This window comes from Myotis lucifugus, unplaced genomic scaffold, assembly GCF_000147115.1.
Source record: "Myotis lucifugus unplaced genomic scaffold, Myoluc2.0 scaffold_23, whole genome shotgun sequence".
Taxonomy (NCBI): Eukaryota; Metazoa; Chordata; class Mammalia; order Chiroptera; family Vespertilionidae; genus Myotis; species Myotis lucifugus.
The window spans coordinates 3705715-3727182 of NW_005871071.1; the positions used below are offsets into that span (position 1 = coordinate 3705715).

The window sequence follows — 21468 nt, forward strand, 5'->3', positions numbered from 1 at the left end:
TAGGATTATTATTTTTTTTTTTTACTTAGAAGCTATGCTGTTATCCATCAGTACCAGTAGAAACCAACAGAAAGTATAAATGAAGGCTAATAGAGAAGTCAACCAAGCTCACATTTACCAGGGAAAAGTGTCTGCAATGGTGAATCCCAAATTTGTATACATGGAGAATTTCTTACAAAATACCAATACTCTCACAAAATGTATGTTTTCCCCCATTGGAAAAGGTCATTCCAGATATGGAGACTTCATCTAATGAAGATGCTTACTGACTGTCAAAATTATTTCACTGAATATGCTTCAGATGGACTTTTAACTTTAGCCCAATTGTAGTAATTGATATTCCCTAAGATATACCTTCTGCAATGAGATTCCAAGAATATCTGGAGTCCAATGCCCCTTTAATATGTAACTCCCATAAGCTACTAGAAATTTTATAATTAACAAAACAATACTTACACCAAAATTGGTAGCGGCAAATCGATCTGAGGCAGAAACCTGCACATTTGTTGAAACTGTCGTGTGAGCATAGAAAGCATTTATATTCGCCAGCAAGGTGCTCATGATGGCAGGGACGCCAGGGCACATGTATTTAGAAGACAGACATGAGAAGTGCCTGCAAGACAAGAACATCGAGCCCTTTAAACAAGAATTACATAATTCAAACAACAGCATAACTTCTAACCCCAGTAATTAAATAATTCCTCAACTGCATCTGAAAAGGACCCAAAACTCCCATATCTCTAGAAAGCAATTTTGGCCCTTTAAAAATTTCTCACTCACAGATGTGAAGTGGCTTAATTAGAATATGATTTGCCACAGGGTGTGTGCATAAACCCTTTCAACTGTGAGAGTGTTGTGTGTAGACACCTAAAGTGCAATTTCCAGAGACTCTAGCACCGTGGGGAAGCAATAACACAGCGTCTCCTTTTCCCCAGCAGCTGTGCCCCCACTCATTTCATGGGTAAAGCAAGAGGCCCTCCTCAGACTGCACATTGATTGAAAAAGTAAATGTAACATCTGCCTTGAGTCCAGCTTGTGAGCTTTTGTCATGACGGATTATCTTCCATAAGCAGTTAGGTCTCCCAAGCATTTTGCTAAAGCCAGGATTTAATTAAGCCAACAGATGAGTAGTGAGGGCAGGTCGGATTATGCCAGCTTTATCCTTAAAAACCATTCCTTTTGTACCTTGAGTGATAGTATCATATGTTACACACATCAGAAGCAGTAAGTGTTCAGTTCTGTTACTCCTCTCAAGAGAACCTGTTTCATTGGAACCATAACAAAAGACCTGAGCATGGAAAGCACGGCTTAGGGATGAAAGTGAAAAGATAAGTTGTGCATGGAGGAAGGGAATTTTCAGGACATAATCTGGATCCATGTTGCTGTCCTATCACAGTAATATGTGCTCCACCTCCATCAGTGGGTTTTGTAGTAGTGAGTGCAAGCACAGAGCGCACACACATACATAAATGGCCCGAGTGCCACCTCAAATGAAATGGCTGGTGGTCCTCAAAGGGTGCCTTCTCTTAGATCTCAGCCAGGCCACTCTCCTAGAGCTTGTTACGATGCTAGCTAATAAAAGTAGGTTAAAGTTTTAAACGTGGATCTTTGAGGATCATGAATAACAAACAATATATACCATGAGAGTTACATAACTTGTGCAATTTAACCCTGGAATTAGATGATCACTGATTGCTTCTTTTGGGTAAATATTTTGACTTTACTATACACTAAATTAATTCTCATTACTATCTATTAAATACTACAAATTTACATAAAGATATCAAATATAGAAATTAAAATTTCTCTAGCACTATGATTTCGCATTTCTTTCTCCCCCCTACAACTCTAAGTAATTATATTTGTTAGGCCCAAATTAGAGGTCAGTCCATAATTGTGGATTATGCAATGCCTGAGGCATCTTTGACTTTCTGAGTGTTCAGCTACCAGGCTTGTAATGGGCTTCACTCTGGCAATGCGTCTGCCTCAGAGCTGGTGTGCCCTTTCTTTATGTGTGGTTACTGCCAAGGCCTGCTTTTTTGCTTCTAACCATCTCTTTGAAAATCATTTCCTTTTAAGAGCTGCAGTTCCAATACTACTTAAATTATCCTAAGGGGAAGAGATAAAACAGGATTAAAAGTACAATTAGCAATTTAAATGACAGAGTATATCCTTGCAGCAAACCACCCCTTCAAAAAGTATACCTTCAAATAAAATAGGTCAAACAGTACTACTATAATTTCTAGAAATGCTTACCAATTCCTACACAGACTTGATTAAGAACAATTAATTAATAATGTTAAAATCACTTGACTTCATTTTTGCAAGAAAGTCGAGTTAGTGTCAAATCAATTTAGCAAATGGAATTTCAGTGCCATGGGAAAAGTTGAAGTAACGAACTCCAAAAAGACAATGCTTGAATTGGCAATAATGAGATTGTTACTAGGCATGTTTTTAGCTCAAGCAACTGCCATAATATTGTCAACCATTAATTCTCAAATTATGACTGGGAAAATATTTGAAGTCATGTGTACTTCAAATAACACATGTGGATTCAGCTCACTTGCTTTTGTTTTGTCGGTATCATAATGGAGAAAAAAATATCTAACTCCCCTGTCTTTTCATGGATAACTGTCCCTAATGACACCCATCTTGTGGTTTTCAAGGGATGAAAATGCCTTTGATTAAAAGATTTTAAAATCTCTCAACTATTTTTAATGACCACAATAGCAGGGTGATTAGAAAGCAGCACTAAAAAAATAATGATTCTTAAATCCTTATAAGGGTTTTCAGAGAAACAATACAATATGAAAGGAAAGAATATCTGTATTCTTGATGTTAGAAATATACTAAAGCAGTATTTATCGCATTTGCTCCAGAGAATTCAGAGTAGCATGCATTTCAGTGATGAGTAAATGTTTTATCTATCCTTGTTGCTAAAGAGGGGCTTGAACTTTTTTTAATTTTTATTTTATTTGATTGATTTTTTTACAGAGAGGATGTGAGAGGGATAGAGAGTCAGAAACATCAATGATGAGAGGAACATCTATCAGCTGACTCCTGCACACGCCCCACCAGGGATGTGCCCACAACCAAGGTACATGCCCTTGACCAGAATCAAACTTGGGACCCTTCAGTCCGCAGGCCGATGCTCTATCCACTGAGCCAAACCAGCCAGGGCAGGGGCTTGAACTTTTAAGGATCACTTCTCTTTTGGTCAAAAGCATCAGTGTTTCATAGGTGCTATTGATTGCTGGTGCTCAATTACAGAGGTTTTTGAATTATGTAGGAGAAATCCTATATAATAAAAGGGTAATATGCAAATTGACCCTAACAGCAGAACGATTGGGAATGACTGGTCACTATGACACACACTGACCACCAGGGGGCAGATGCTCAATGCAGGAGCTGCCCTCTGGTGGTCAGTGCGCTCCCACAGGGGGAGGTCTGCTCAGCCACAAGCCAGGCTGATGGCTGCCAGCACAGCGGTGGTGGCGGGAGCCTCTCCTGCCTCCTCAGCAGTCCTAAGGATGTCCAACTGCAGCTTAGGCCTGCTCCCCGCTGGCAAGTGGATATCCCCCAAGGGCTCCTGGGCTGCCAGAGGGATGTCTAACTGCCAGCTTAGGCCCGATCCCCCGGGGAGCAGGCCTAAGCCAGTAGGTGGACATCCCCTGAGGGGTCCCAGACTGTGAGAGGGCAGAAGCTGGGATGAGGGACACCCCCCCGAGTGCATACATTTTTGTGCACTGGGCCTCTAGTAAAGTAATAAAATGCATAGGGTTTAGAGAAATGATCAAAGTTGGATAGCAAGTCGGAATGGGCCATGCAAGCTGCCCATGAGCTCTCTCTGACACCTCTCTTCATATATGCCTTAATTTGCCCCCATGCCTATGTTCTTATAGCACACATGCATATCTCTATTATATTGTTTTATTATTTAATTTCTTCTTCCTGTTCCCCCTAGATTAGGAACTCAGTGGGCACAAGAGCCATCTTTTATTATTGAATCCCCATTGCCCTGTATAAGTCCTCTTTCTTAGATACTTAGAAAGTGTCTATCAAATAAATACATTACATCTTCTGAAATGTGGCTCTGTGAAGAACTGGACCTTGCCTTCTTGTTCACTAATGTATCCTCAGTGCCTAGAGAACTTCCTGGCACATGGTAGGTGCTCAATAAATATTTCTTAAAGGAATGAATGACTTCATTGAACAACAATCTCCTTAGAAAGCAGATTCCTGGCTCAAGAAGCTAAAATAGACTAATGGCATTAAAGTAAACTATATCCCAACAGTTCCGGTTTAAATATGAATTCGTGTAAGATGATTAGCACCAAAGTATAGGTTGTTAAGCTCACCAAAGGAAAAAAAAAATTGACCTAATGCTTTTCTCTTATTTGGTATTATAGAGGGATGACTATGGAGCCTAATAGAATCTCAGATTTTGTAAGAAACCTTGGGTTTCATTTTACAATAAATGAAAGACTCATTAAGTACTCAGTTTATATGTATTTGCTCAACAGAGATCACCTCCAGAGGACAATTTAAACCTTAATGCTTGACATGAAATTTCCTGCATGTGTTCAGGGGTAAACAGTTGGTCTGTCAGAACACTGTTAAAAATATATTTTTGCATAAATAAATGCAAAGCATCAAGGATTCCCTAATTCTCATAGTGGAAACAGGATCTATGCCCAACCTTATGATGTGAGATACATGGAATAGTGTGCTCCTTTGAAAAATAGATCGCATGCTCCTATTACTGTCATAAATTGGTAAAAGGCTTTTACTTTAGATGGATGGGTGCATTTACCATATGAAAACAAATCCTCCAGGTCCTTGATCAATCACTTGTCTAAGAGGAAAACTGCAATCCCTTTTCTCTTTCCCATGAATGCTCCAAAACAAAGGATACATTTTTATGCAACAAATAGGGCTAATAAATTGTGCCCTCATAGAAAATGTTCTGTGGTAAAATGAGAGAGCATTTACAATAAGTAAGAGGAACCCTGAGGACTGGGCAGTTCCGTATTAACAGTCAGGTTACTTACTAGCAAAATAGATTCAGCCTCTCTCTTATGATGAGAAATACACAAGAGGAAAAGTCAATAATGTACAACCAGATGCTCTGAGTTAATACACACTTTCTTCTTATTTATTTATGCTCCAAATTCATCTTTAAAAATATGGGGGTGTGCCTAAAGAAACCAAGCAATCTCTAATGTAAGAGGAAGGTTATGAAGTTACCTGGGGATTTGGCTAAGCATAAGAGGATGTTAAATATTAAAAAAAAACAAAATAATAACACTGTAATTTGATTTATTTTTCTGATCAAATGGTGTATAGAAAAATCCAGAAGAACTAAGCAGTTCTTTTCTTTCCCAAACTTGTAAGTATCTTTACCACACAGATAGGACACATGTTTCTTATTTAAAGCTGAATTCCCCAATTTTGTGTTTTTAAAAATTAAGAGCAAATTCTCCTGAGATAAGCTTGCCATGTCTATTTGAGTGTTGTTGTTGATTGTTTGGTTTTCTGGTCCCCTGAAGCAAGGTTTTGAAAAGCCGAAAAATATTGATTCAATAGGCACCCAGTTTAAATTCAAAGACATGGTTGGTTATTCATAAACTGTTGTTGAGTTACTCATTGGCCAACAATAGGTTAGGACTCAAGTTATACTTCAAATACAAGAGTATTATATGGAAAATATTGTCAAAACCTGCTCTTCAAGTTATACTTCGCACCTGACAGAAGAATGTCAGTATTCTGAAACTTATCCAAATTATTAGAAATAATCAACATGATATTTTCTAAAACACTCACATGCAACACAAATGGTAAAAAAGATACCTAAATCAACATAAATATAATTTTCAGTTCCACTTTGCTTGCTTTTGACAACTGAAAATGCCTGACATGAAAAGAAATGCCAGGAGAATGAGAGAATAAATACAATTCTTATAAACATGATTGTACATATAATTATAATGTTAACATCAACATAAAATGTGTATTTTCTATAAAAATTAATTTTCAACTAATGATCATCAATGAATAATAAATGAAGACATCATATTTACATTGATAGTAAAACTTTTGAAGACATCATATTTACATTGATAGTAAAACTTTTTAAGTGTTATTAGATTGTCAAATTTCTCTTAGCAATATGTTTTTGGATATGTCTCCTTGAGCAAGGCTAACAAAAGAAAATATATATACAAATTGGACTAAAACAAACTAAAAAATTTTACACAGCAAGGAAAATCATTAACAAAACCAAAAGATAACCTACTGAATGGGAAAAGATATTTGCCAATGATACATCTAATATCCAACATATATAAGCAACTAATACAACTTAACACCAAACAACAACAAAAATACCCCAAAACAATTTGATTTAAAAATGGGCAGAGAACCTGAATAGACATTTCTACAAAGAAGACATATAGATGGTCAATAGAAAATGAAAAGATACTCAAATCATCTAATCATCAGGGAAATAGAAATCAAAACCACAATGAGATATCACCTCACACCTGTCAGAATGGCTATCATCAAATAGACAACAAATAAGTGTTGGTGAGGATGTCGAGGGAAGGAAATCCTTATGTACTGTTGGTGGGATAATAAATTTGTATAGCCATTATGAAAAGTAGTATGGAGGTTTCTTAAAAATCAAAGACAGAACTACCATATGACTCAGCAATTCCACTTCTGGGTATTTATCTGAAGAAAGCCAAAACACTAATTTGAAAAGATATATGCATCCCAATGTACATTACAGCATTATTTACAACTAGAGGCCCGGTGCACAAAAATTTGTGCACTCAGGGGTGGGGGTTCCCTCAGCCCGGCCTGTGCCCTCTCACAGTCTGGGACCCCTCGGGGGATGACCACCTGCTGGCTTAGGCCCGCTCCCCGAGGGATTGGGCCTAAGATGGCAATCAGACATCCCTCTGGCAGCCCGGCAGCCTCGGGGGATGTCCACTTGCCAGCGGGGAGCAGGCCTAAGCTGCAGTCGGGCATCCTTAGTGCTGCTGAGGAGGCAGGAGAGGCTCCCACCACCACCGCTGTACTGGCAGCCATCAGCCTGGCTTGTGGCTGAGCAGAACTCCTCCCATGTGAGAGCGCCCTGACCACCAGAGGGCAGCTCCTGCATTGAGCGTCTGCCCCCTGGTGGTCAGTGTGTGTCATAGTGACCAGTCATTCCCAGTCCTTCTGCTGTTAGGGTCAGTTTGCATATTACCCTTTTACTATATAGCAGGGGTCCTCAAACTACGGCCCGCGGGCCACATGCAAATACAAATATTGTATTTGTTCCCGTTTTGTTTTTTTACTTCAAAATAAGATATATGCAGTGTGCACAGGAATCTGTTCATAGTTTTTTTTTTAAACTATAGTCTGGCCCTCCAACGGTCTGAGGGACAGTGAAATGGCCCCCTGTTTAAAAAGTTTGAGGACCCCTGCTATATAGGATAGAGGCCTGGTGCACGGGCGGGGGCCGGCTGGTTTGCCCTGAAGGTGTCCTGGATCAGGGTGGGGGTCCCACTTGGGTGCCTGGCCAGCCTGGGTGAGGAGATGATGGCTGTTTGCAGCTGGTCACACCCCCTTCAGGGTGGGGGTCCCCACTGGGGTGCCTGGCCAGTCTGGGTAAGGGGCTGAGGGCTGTTTTCAGGCTGGCGGGTGACTGAAGCTCCCAAGCTCTCCTTTTTTTCTTTTTTTTTTTTTATTCTGGGATTTATTTACCTTCTATGGCTGTCACTGGAGCTGAGAGCCAGCTCCAGCTCTGAGGCCCAGCTCCAGCTCTGAGGCTGTGGCTGGCTGAAAGCAGGTATCTGGGTTTGTTTAGCTTCTATAATTGAAACATTGTTGCCATCACTGCCGCTCTAAGCTCTGAGGTCGAAGCTGGCTGAAGCAGGTTTGTTTAGCTTCTATAATTGCAACATAGTTGCTTAGAGTGCAGCTCAGAGCTGGGCGGCGGCAGGCGGGGAACGTTGGCTTCCTCTGTCACTGGAGCAAGCAAGCCTCCTGTTCCCTTCAGCTGCCTGGCTGCCGGCCGCCATCTTGGTTGGCAGTTAATTTGCATATCGCCAATTAGCCAATGGGAAGGGTAGCGAAGTTACAGTTAATTACCATGTTTGTCTATTATTAGATAGGATATCCAAGATATGGAAGCAATCTAACTGTCCATTGATAGATGAATGAATAAAAAAGATGTGGTATAAATATACAATGGAATATTAGCCAGTCCTAAAAATAATAAAATCTCCATTTGCAACAACATGAATGGACCTAGAGAGTATTATGCTAAGTGAAATAAGTCAAATAGAGAAAGACAAATACCATATGATTGCATTTATATGTGGAATCTAAAAAACAAAACAAACTAACAAAACAGAAACAAACTCATAGCTACAGAGAACATATTGATGGTTGCCAGATGGAAGGAGGTTAGAATGATGGTTGAAAAAGGTGAAGAAATGAAGAAGTAAAAGTTTCCAGTCATAATATTAATCATGGTGATGTACATTAGAGCTAAGGGAATATAGTCAATATTGCAATAAATATCTATGGTGTCAGGTGTGTGCTGTCAAAGCAAAAATGACAGTGGACAGAATTAGGAAAGTTTTCTTCAATGAAAGAAAATCCAGAATTCAGTCTGAACTCAACTCTACTGACATAAATGAAGGAAAAGATTTCAAGACCTGAGGTGGGGAATGGAGGGTAGGGATTCTGAGTTAGAGTAGAGGAATCCTAGTCATCTGTATTTGCAAATTGGCCTTACCCAAAGGAAAAATAAACGTTCTCTTACCCTCATGACAGGAGGGAGCATTACAACTTGGGGCAAGGCCCCAACCCAAGTTAGAAACCCTCCGTGGAGACTGGGCACAGGGGCCTATTTTCTTGATGATTATATTCAAAAGCTCTGGCTCTCCCATATCCTTGAGAAAGCCAGCCCTGGGGTGTAAAACTGGCAAGTGTCTTTTTAAAAGTTTACATCTTAAAAGAGAAAGAATTTACAATTCTAAGGTTTCCAAGGAAATGCTCTAAGAAAAGGGAGGTTAGAGCCTCTGTTGTTAGGGCTCTGGATTCTGCAAGGACAAAGGTGAGGGGGAGAGCAGGGGCCGACAGGAAGAAAGAGGCCTAGAGTTGTGCCCAGCTGAGGGAAATGTTAAGGCCATTTTGGTTCATATTTAACACTAAAAGAAACATTTTAAAAATAAAAATATCAATATCAAATCAAATGTATAACCACAAGTAGAGATAATCTACCACATTGTGTTATCATCAAAGTGCAACGGTCAATTTATCACACAAAAACCAGGCATTATTTTTCCTCCGGCCTGTCTGCCTTGCTTTCCCTCTTTAGACCAGCAGTTGGCAATCGAGTGCCCACAGCCAAACACAGTCCATAGTTTTTGTTTTTAAAATAAAGTTTTATCAGGATACAGCCATACCCATTTGTTTACTTAATGTCTTTGGCTGTTTTTGCACTAGGAGTGCTGAGTTGAGCAGTTATGACAGAGATTTTAGGACTCACATAGCAGAAAATATTTATTATCTGGCTGTATATAGAAAAAAAATTTGCCGACTCCTGCTTTAGACTAGTTCCTAGAGTGACAGGAGCTTTGTCAAAACTGAGTTCTCAGATATATTATAGGACCCTAGTCACCTGCAGGTCACTTGATATCAATAAGTATCTAGAAATATCATCTGTTGTTGTTTACATATGTTAAAGGGTAAGAAAAATACAAGTGATAAAAACAAAGGAGGGGTGATTCTCCTCTTTTAAACTATCATACATTTACCATTTTTTTCTGTATTAACATAACTGTGCTTCTCAGAATACAAGAAATATAAAACTAAAGAAATCTGAATCAACACACAGAGATATTTTATAATAAATATCTTTCTTTTACTGGGATTATTTCCGGGTGTTTTTTAAAATTTATTTTTAATTTTATTTTAAGCATAGGTCTCTTTTGGCAGAACACTTCACTTACTTTAGAGTGTATTTTAATTGCACTCAAATTTTATAGAAGGTGTCCTGATGAATTATTACAGCCATTGACCTGGGACAGAGCAGATGGCAAATCACAGACTCCATTATGGCTACTCACTTACAAATAGGTTGCATCTAAAGGAGCAAGAGCCCTGCCAGTGGACGTGAGCGAGCAGAGGGATAATGACTACCAGTCAAGGATGCAGTAATAGGGATTTTGAGGGAGGTTCACCTGGGTAAATTCTAAGTTCTTTTTCATATTGCGGCTAAGAATCTGTAAGTCTTTATTATTTAACACTACAGGCCTGGTGCATGAAATTTGTGCATGGGGGGGGGGGGGGTTCCCTCAGCCCGGCCTGCACCCTCTCCAATTCAGCACCCCTCAGGGGATGTCCAACTGGTCAGACATCCCTCTCACAATCTGGGACCAATGGCTACTAATGGCTCACCTGCCTGCCTGCCTGATCGCCCCTAACTGCCTTTGCCTGCCTGATCGCCCCTAACTGCCTCTGCCTCGGCCCCTACCCCCGTGGCTTTGTCCGGAAGGAGGACTGGACAACCAGAAGATGTCTGGTTGACTTGGACTAATTAGCATATTACTCTTTTATTAGTATAGATTAGGACATTCTGTAAACTGAAAAAGCACACATTTTATCAGAAATTTTAAAGAAATTTACATATGCTATTCTAGAATTAGGACTGGTGTTTAAATGCTATGAATAGTAAACTTTGATGAAGAACACTGATTTTGGTTCAGTACACATCCATCAATAAGGTGTTTGAAAATGACTGATTATCTGGGCCACTATCTACACAGCTCATGTGAAAATATAATCAGATCATTAATATAAAAGAACAGCCCTCTACTATTCGTACATAAATAGTTTACATATTATATACAGAATATATCTGAACAAAATGCAGTTACAAACTTAGACCAGGTTTCAAATGGTAAAGAATAGGCAAGTATTAACCCAATTCTAAATCCTTACTGAAAGGTTATATGTCTGTATGGCTCATTTCTGTAGTGCCATATTTACTGTGGTTTTTGGGTTCTATGGGTGCTCAATAAATCTTGGTTTCACTGAATTAGCATCAATGATATCAATGTAGGCAGGAATGATATAGTCTAATGTTAGGGTTAAGGCATTATAAAGGCTCTAGATCAGTGGTTCTCAACCTTGGCTGCACATTAGAATCACCTGGGAATCTTTTTAAAATCCTGATTTCTGGGCCTCATCCTCCGGAAATTCTGTTTCTTTGTTACTAATGTTGTGGCCCCACCCAAGAGTTTCTGGGTTGGCAGGAGGTGCTCACTCTTACACCCCTGTCCTTGGTAGCTTGCTTGCCTGCTGCTGCCATTGTGGCCCCACCCCATAACAAAGAAACAGAATTTCCGGAGGATGAGGCCCAGAAATCAGGATTTTAAAAAGATTCCCAGGTGATTTTAATGTGCAGCCAAGGTGGAGAACCACTGCTCTAGATGTATCCTGGACATTAATAAGCTTTATTACCTTGGATCATGCACTTCAATCATCAGGCTTTAACTTTCTCAGATATCAAACAAGGCACTGGTTCTCAAACTTCAGAGTGTATGACAATTACTTGTAGGGTTTGTTAAAGCAAAGATCATTGGGCCCCACCCTCAGGTTTCTGATTCATTAGGTCTGGGGTAGGGTGGTAAATTTGCATTTCTAAGTTCTGAGGTGCTGTGAATGCTGGTAGTGCAGGGGCCACACTTTGAGAACAAAATAAAAGCCTGAGAAGATAGTGGTAGTGAATTACCACATCATTAATATTTTATAGCTGTAAAAGAGAGGGTACACTAAAATGGCCCATGAAAATGTAATTGTCTTTTACATCAAAATTTCAATTAAATTAGAAGAAGAGCTATGAATGTGTGTGTTTTTAAGATCTCAACAGAGATTTTTGAGCACATAAATGTTCTATGGTACTTACGTCATAGCTTGATAAATGGATTCAATCCCATAGCGCATGGCAAACTCATCGACTATTTCTTGGGAAGCATCATCAAAGAAAACCTTCCAGGCTTCATCCCCTTTGACCTCTGGGATTTTCACTGCACCATTAGATTTCACTTCAGTCAAGTAATGGAACAGATTCTAAAAGTAAGTGGTTTTCAATTGTTCAGTAATTCATTAGAGTAGGCCAAAAGTATTTAACTGTAACTTTCAGTAAATTATACTTGCATTGTGATTGCCTCTAATGTTTCATCAGTATCTGTACGCAATAGGAATAGCTTGGATCTTAATTCTAACATCAAATTTATGCAAGTTCTGATTATATTTCTCCCTGGGTCTATACAGGATCAATAACTAAAATGTTTCATATGTACCCAATTGTTTTAGAAGAAAGTAAAAAGTTTTACATGCAAACATTTCTAAATGCTAGAACATATTTTGCACTCATGGGCTCTGAGTAAATTTTAGAGCCCTGGTTGAATAATCTGATTTTGGCTGTGTTAATACAGAATCTAGGTATGTAAATGATACTAAAGGGCTTTTGCTGCAAAATGTTACAGAATCAGGGCAATGAACTGAGGTTGAAATGCATGTTTGAGAATTCTATAATCGGAAATCTCACTACATAGAATTTCTTCTGTTTCTAACAAGTTTAGAAACTGCTGCATGGATGTAGCCTGAAGGAGCCTTTCTTGGATTTTAGGTGGTTTTTTTGTTTTGTTTTGTTTTTTTGTTTTGTTATTGTTCTTTTACCAGCAGGTAAGTCTCCAAAGAGCAAAGCATAATGCTGTCCCCCTGATCCAAATCTTCTCTGCCCACTTCTTAAGGCTCCCATCTTGCCAGTTCCAGGATTTTTTTTTTATTGGTCTGAAAACTTAACCACCTTTCTTGAAGGAATGATAACACTGGATGGATAGTAGTCAGGAAATTAGGCCTATGTCCTATATCTAATTACTGTTTAATAAATAAAAGATTTAATACTGTTCCTCATTTCTTCTTTAGTAAATGGAGGTGCAAATAATTGCACATAAATATTTATAGATATTTAGAAAAAAATAATATGTGAAGATTCTCTCAGCTTGTTTTTCATCTTAGGGTACTTTCTCTTTACCTCTTTGGATATAGGGAAAGGTACATTCCTCAATTTCTCCTGGTATTTTTTTTTATACACGGGACAAGTGTCATTTGTATCAGAGAATGGTTTTGTAACACCTCTAACTAAGCTCTCTGATGCAAAGCATCCACTAGAAGCCCAAGATTATTTGTATATCTACACCAAGACACAAAAAGGAACTGGTGAATCTTCCTGTTAGAATCACATAGGGTGGTCTTTACTTCTCTCTAACCCAGCCAGGCCCTACCTTTTGGGTGGGTATATTGTCTACTACTATGAGTGGGTAACTACATTCTGACACTCTCATACCCAGATATGTTTGTGGAAAGGGTAGATAAAATGCAGAGGGTCCAATATGTATGAAGCCCTTTGTTGTACTCAGAAAAAGGAAGAAAAAATTATTGCTTATTACACTTATTACACTGGCTCCCAAATCCTTTGGTACAACATCAGCATTTTATATTTCTATTTGTAAACAGTATTATTAATTAGACCTTCAACACTAACTCAGAGTTCTCAAAAAACATTCATTTATTAGATCCTCTCTTCATTATCTTCATTACTAGAGTACTACTATGCTCCCAAAATATTCACCATGACTTATTTTTGCAATAAGTGCTTTTTAACATTCTTTGTTCTTCTTGCAAGAATGGTAATTTCATTTGGTCTATTAGTTCATTATCTCATTGACTTGTTTATTCATACCCATCACATGTGCTTGTTCTAAACTCCCATTAGAGGACACCCACCTGCATCCTTACTGCTAGAGTATAGAGCAGTGGTTCTCAACCTGTGGGTCTCAACCATCGGAAAACACATAAAGCATACCAGATATTTACATTACGATTCATAACCATAGCAAAATTACAATTATGAAGTAGCAATGAAAATAATTTTATGGTTGGGGATCACCACAACATGAGGAACTGTATTAAAGAGTTGCGGCATTAGGAAGGTTGAGAACCACTGGATAGAGTAAGAACTCCACAAAGCTAACTCAATTATATATTTTAAACCAAAATTTTTATTGTATGATTCACAATCCAGACCAATTTCTTTTCTAGGATTTTTAGTAATGCAATTCCAGTTTCTTACCTCATGTAAACATGTATATTGTATATGATATGGAGCAACCTTCTCCTCTCCTTTTATTTCCACATTGATTTTCAATCGAATGGCCCCAGATACAGCTGACTTATCTGTCCGTTTCTCTGACAAAGCAAAAAGAAATTGGTTGGTCACTTGTGATAATCCCATATTTCACATACAAGTTCTGAGAGGCTTAAAGGGGGCTTACATTGCTAAAAGCCATTCTTCTAGATCAGGTTTGATTATCCCACCATAAAGATTTTGCTGAATACGACTTAAAGTAATGTGCCTATTGTGTCACTGTGATTGTCAAACTACATTATAGATACTTCATATAGAAAAGCTTAATCAGAAGACCTTGCCATTCTGAGATAAATGTCTGGGTACTGGTTAGAATATCCCTAAAATTAAATTATTTTGCCAATTAAAAGCAATATAACTTAAACATAAAATAAACCAGGAAAGCAATTTATCTAAAAGCTTCTACTCTTTCTTTCTGTGCTTGAAAAGATGAGTCAAACCTCTGGCTAACATAAGAAGAATTATTGTTTTCTTTGTTAGTGATTCATCAAGACCTATAGTCTACCGCCTGTGCTTACTCATGAGTTTTGGATTAACTGTTTACTTGAATGGAATCAATATGTAGTTAATTTAGTCAAGTAATGTGTATGTAAACACACACATATGTTCAATATTAATCAGTAGCTTTGAGAGAAAAAAAAAAAGCATAGTCACAAATTTCCTAGAGTGTGAATGGAGGTAGGGGACCTACGTTTGTCACCCACTTCACAGATGAAACATAGAGAGGCAAGCTGACCCATTCATTGCACAAATGAAGTGTCAGGAGGGAGAGTGCCACAAAATAGTGGTGATTGGCCCGCTTTCTAAGTATCACTATTTTTAGCCATGAGATAAATTTAAATTATGAAATCTACTTTTTTTTCCTTATGAAATATCTGCTGACTTTTTATTGTTAATATTTAATAGTCACTGTGTTGTGAAGATTCTTCCCTCAGGAATGTCAGAATCATGAGTGTTTCTCTTGCTGGCTGAGAGATTGTTGAGTCTCAACAAATATTAAAATAAATAAATATATATTTCTCTGCTGGGGCCAAGAGAAATTCAACTCCCAGGGCTTTTTTTTTTTTTGTCACAGAGCTCTTTCCATAGTGCCAGGCAAACACTACTGATCCTATAACTGTCATCATCCCAATGCATTCAAGGGGCACAGGCTCTGCTTGGATGCCCAGATTTTGGCCAAGTTCTCTTCAGCCTGGTGGAATGAATTCTAAGTGATAAGGAAGAACGCTATACAAAGAATGGAAATATGGTGCTTATGTGGATTGAACCACTGAAGGATTTTACACAAAGCTAAAACTTGTCCTCCACCCTCCTATTTTAAAAATTTATAAACCAGGAAAGAGGGCAAGAAGTACAAACTGAGGACGAGCAGGCAAAGTCTTCCATGCTGTGTAATATCATGTTTTCCTCTCCATAGATGGAAGGGCCTTTTCAGCATGAGAGCTGGGTAGCTGACTTTACTAACAGCACATTCAAATTCCTTGGCAAATATTATATCCATCTATCTTTTGTCAAAAAACAATTTGAAAAATTTCTGTTCTGAATTCTAACTGCCTCAATTCAAGGATATGCTAACTTATTACAGGAAAATGTCCAAGTATAGGTAAACCTCTTTAATTAAAACACAATTTGTGAGTATTGCACAGAGTTAATGGCCTGAAGTTTACCCTGGCCTAACCTCTCTATTTTTATTTATAAAGCTATTTTATAGTATAAATAAGATGTGGGAAGATGATGCTTATAACTGAGGTAAAATTTTATGCCAGTAATGTGGATGCACCAATTCTCTTTCAGGAAGACTTCTTTAAAATAGTTTTTTGATAATTAAATCTGAGTGTAGTTTGAATTTTGTGTGCAGATAACTCATATATAGTTCCTTCTTTAAATTATTGTATAATTTAAAGTTTTATTAATTCTATGACCTTATCTCTCTATTTGTCAAATATTATATTACTTGAAGTATGCACATTTTTAAAAACCCAGAAGCACTCTTCAATTTTCTAAAATATATTGATATCCTAAATGGAAACTCTTTGTAATCTTGGAACTGTGTAACCCCTTCTTTGATTCACCACCAGCCCTTAATAATTTAATTAAAACATTTAAGATGACATGATTAAGAAATTTTGGATCATGTCCTTTACAGAAACTGAGGTGATCCATATTTTTTACTACTATTAAGTCAGTACTGAAGATTCTAGACTATTATTCAATTATAGTAAAAGTAAAATTAAAAGTTATCTTTATTTAATTATTGGTTGCATAATAAAATTTCATTTAACAGCCATGACAATTAAACATATTCTCAATATTGTCATTATTAGAGTAAGGGTAAGTTCACAGATGTACTTGGCTTTGTCAGCTAAAGATGACATTTATATCACCATTTGAAAAATATCTAAAATACACATTTCCTTTATTTCCAAAATTCATTAAGGGACCAAAGGAAATAACTCAAACAGTATCAAGTCATAGGTTGATTATTAGTTTTTATTACATTTGGCAAAGGTTTTTGGAGCTACATTTTTCTGATTTAAAAATTAAGAATGGGCTAATATTTTTCTCCTAAAATACATCTAGTTGATTCGTTGACTTTCCTCTTTTCATCTCAAACTTACCAATGTCTTCCTATAATACTGAACTTGAATAAATAATTATCCCATTTTGTTTCTAATGAAACTAGACCACATAAAGTCCAACAGAATTTTCTAGAAAGGCATTTTTGTCTATATGGGAATAGAATATATTCCACAGATATTGTGGAAATTTTTTAACTTTTTATCAGATACTCACCTAAGTTGTACCAGACATCCATTTCTCCACTCAGGGTCCTCACTTCGACAATTGTTTGTCCCAGAAAATCATCTGATTCCTTTTTGAAATGTTGCTTGACTCTGGATTTGATATCATCATCTTCATCCCACACTCTGACTTTGATTCGATCTGTGGAGTTATGGCACTCACTGAAAATAAATGTGGGTAAGTTAACAACCACTGATAACCGCTCTAAATGGCATTTGATGTTAGCAACTTATTTTAAGTCTGTATAATCCAGGAAGGCATAATAGACTACATAATAAGTTATATTTACCACTGACCCATTCGATCCATGGTATATTGTAGGTATCAGAGATATTGAAGAAAGTTGCATTAGTTAAATAATGTCAAGTAGAGAAAAATCCTATGCCATCCCATATATTCCCTTTAACTAAACTAGATATAATTAAATTTGGGTCAGAAATATTTGTTTGGGGTATTTTGACTTATTTCTTATTCACAACAGTTGTCTACAACAACATATTTATGCTAAAAAATTCTGCATCATAAATATAAAACTAATTTTATTGCAATGGGTGTTGTAAAAGCAGACATCACACAATCCACTTGGTAAACTAAAAATCCCAGTAAGCATACAATATATTGTTAAATCAAGTAGACTTACAACAACATCCTTTTGTTTTTAACAATAAGCTGCACGTTTTAGTTCATTCATCATTTCCAGGATTCTTTCTCTCTATCTTGCTTATGCAAACTACTTAATATTGGCCATACATATTACAGTCTTTCTTAATACTATGGCTTTGTATATACTGTTCCTTATGCTTTTCTGTCTGCTAACTAATTATTCTTTAAGTATCAACTAGTCACCTGCTCTTTATAACTTTTTCTATAGCTTTTGGAGCCAGTTTGGATGATCAACCCTGAATCCCAATTTACTCTGTACATGCATTCACTTTAGCACAAGGGTCTTTAAGCTGGGGGTTATTGGCTGAGTTCTGAGCATCACTGAAGTTGGATTTAAAAATTAATAAAACAACATCATCTTTTTTTCCTTCAATTATGAATATAGGCACCAGACCACAGCAGTATTATCAGTATCTGTGAGATATTTCTCACCATTAAAGCCACAGTTATTTACATATAACATTACATGTGTTATAGAATTTAAACTATTGTTTATAACCATCTTTACTGTACTAAAGCTAAATCAACATAATTTGTTTGATTTTAATTCTATGTATTTTATCTTATGAATCTAAAAATAAATTTTGGAAAAAAAAGTGTTTATAGTCTTCACCAGCTTGCCAATGGGCTCATGGTACATAAATTATTTAACGACTTCTGACAGTATACTCTCTCTCCCATTAACCTATGAAGCAAAATAATATAGCATATACAAGAATGAGATTTGAGGTCTGACATGTCAATGTGCAAAACTGTAGCACCCTATTTCTGCTTAATGTAAGAGTTTTTAACACAGAACATTCTGCCAATTTCTGGGACATTTTGGTCTCTTCAACAAACCTTTAAGGGCAGTCTTGGCACTCAATGGACTAGATAAGGGATTAAGACACCCTACCATCTAACGGACAGTTCAAATGATTTAAAGTGACCCAAAGGCATTGATGAAAATGCAAAACCCAAACCTCAGTTTGGAACTTAACTCTTTATATATAAAAACACCAACTCTTTTGTATGTTTTACATGATACTAAAATTTTCTGGCAAACAACTAGTACATAAAAACACTAGTAAATAATTGTTATTATTCAGACCTTTACCAAGAGTTGTTTTCTATTTTGAGAAATTACATTACCAATGTCAAAACCACTCAAAATATTTGAATCAAAATATTTGCATCAGGTGCACTTGAGATGATCACAGTCATGCTAATTCTACTTACAGATGAAAGTATGTTGTCTACTAACCTATAGGTTAGTTGTGTCTACCTTTACATACTTAAATACATGTTAGGTCAATGGAACAGAATAGAGAGCCCGGAAATAAAAACACATCTGTACAGTCAACTAATAGTTGAGAAATGAGGCAAAAAACATACAATGGATAAAGTTAGTCTATTCAATAAATGGTGTTGGGAATATTGGACAGATACATGCCAAAAATGAAATTAGACAATCTTCTTACACCAAATACAAGTATAAACTAAAAATAGATTAAAGACTTAAAAGTTAGACTTGAAACCCTAAAAATCCTTAAAAAAACATATACAGTGAAACCTCAAATATTTCTCATAGCAATATTTTTTTCTGATCTATCTCATTGGGAAAGGGAAACAGAAGAAAAAATAAACAAATGGGACTACATCAAACTAAAAAATTTTTGCACAGCAAAGAAAACCATCAACAAAATGAAAAGATAACCCATTGAATGGGAGAACATATTTGCCAATGATACATCTCATAAGGGGCTAATTTCCATAATTTATAAGGAACTTACATAACTCAACACCAAAAAAACAAACGATCTAATTAAAAGAATGGGTAGAAGATCAGAGTAGACACTTCTCCAAAGAGTGCATACAGATGGCCAATAGATATATGAAAAGATGCTCAACATCACTAATCATCAGAAAAATGCAAATTAAATCCACAATGAGGTATCATCTCACACCTGCTGGAATGGTATCTATATATATAAAAGGCTAATATGCTAAGTGTCTGTCTGACCGGTAGCTATGACGTGCATTGACCACCAGGGGGGCAGACACTTGATGCAGGAGCTGCCGTGATGCGCACTGGCCATTTACTGAGAAACGGCACCGCGGACCTGGTGCCCACAAAGCAACACTGGGTTTCCTGCAAGTGGGACACAGGCACCGCCACCACTCTGGAGTGACATCCCACCAAATTGCAACTGACTCTGCTGAGACCCCCTGGTGCAAAATGTGGCCCACAACCCAGCCCAGCCCAGAAACAGTGGCAGTGGGCGCCGGGTAAATAATTTTAGCTAAATAAATACACAAACAGTAATCTGTATAAAATAGTAATAACAAATATATATATACATATAGTATCAACTCTCCCTCTCTGTATATAATTCATTATGTATGTATGTTATATAGCAAGAGGGGACAGAGATAGTACTATCTTTCTTTCCAAGTGTCTATGAGAAATAGCTTATTTTTGTACTAGGGAGAAGTACACCTTCCAAATGCCCACTTATTTTCCATTAAGTTTCTGTATTAATTTGGTTTGTATTTTTTTTGTTTTATTATGATATCAAAATATGAAAAGTTCACTATGCCCTCATCCATATACCCATTTATTTATTCTATCACCTACTAAGCAGTTATTTATTGAACATCTACTAATGTGCTAGGCACAATGGAGGCTTATTGAGGTTATATAATTTAATCAACCAAACCCTTCCTTTTTTAAGGTCAAAATAATACATATATGAAATTGATTCAGGAAAAATATAAATAATTAATAATCTTCCCCTAAAATATATATTTGTGCTTTTGCCAAAGGGAATTTCAATCTCTCTGCATTTCTCATTGATTCTATTTTATTATCATTTTTTAATTAAGTAAAATTTAACATTTAGAACAATTTTAAATTTACAGGAAATTTGCAAGGAGAGTACAGAGACTTCTTCCTTGTGCCACACCCAGACTCACCGATTGTTAACGTCATTTAGTAATAACACTGGTTCCACTTGTTTCTCATTAAGACGTACTAGTTCCTACTTCATTATGTTTTCTCAAGAGCTATTTTTGAGGAATATTAAAAATAAACAATTTGAAGTTTAAATGGTCAGAAACTTATATTTTGATCTCTTCAGTGTAAAGATAGCGGTGGGACTCATGTTTTTAATAAAGGTACTGAAAATTAGTGAGGATTTTTCAGTGGGTATAAAATCAGAGATTTAGTCTAAGATAGTGTGGTGGAGAGTCATCCTCTACAAATGCCTGATATCTCTAAACATTCTCCTTTCATTTGTCATCCTTTCAATAATTAAGCTGGATAAACTCATGTTGCTAGATTCCTTTGCAGCTATGGTCAACATATTTGACCTGCATTCAAGTAAGATCTGAACTCAAAATTTAGCAAAGTGAGGCAGTATTCTGGGTTTTGCTCTTTTGCCAACAGCAGTAATGGAGGGTTTAGTACTTTGATGTAGAGTGTCTGGTATTTAGTTCTCAGGGGCAAAAGTGTTGATCAGTGGTGGCAGTGGTGTCTTCTTCAAAGAAACCCTATGATATATTGGACATTGTTTCTGCATAGTAGCTTCAGAGGCTGGCACTCTGACCTCTCTAAAAATTCTTGAACAACCTAGAAGACTATGAAATAATATTTTTCTACATAGGATAACTAAAGCAAACTCTGTTATTTGCAACTAAGGATACTGACTAACAGTAATTTTAAAAGAATTTAAGGGAGTTGCAATAAC

At 36.9% G+C, this 21468-nt stretch overlaps 1 protein-coding gene across 1 annotated transcript in view; it reads right to left on the reverse strand.

Moving 5' to 3' along the window:
* The window catches only part of UNC13C (unc-13 homolog C), a 503951-nt gene that overhangs the window by 225828 nt on the left and 256655 nt on the right, over positions 1-21468 (reverse strand). The window contains exons 10-13 of the mRNA XM_023751588.1: positions 17069-17238; positions 14201-14316; positions 11969-12132; positions 457-613 (exon numbers count right to left, since the gene is read on the reverse strand). Of these exons, the coding sequence (XP_023607356.1) occupies positions 457-613; positions 11969-12132; positions 14201-14316; positions 17069-17238 (607 nt within the window). The remainder of the gene's footprint in view (positions 1-456; positions 614-11968; positions 12133-14200; positions 14317-17068; positions 17239-21468) is intronic.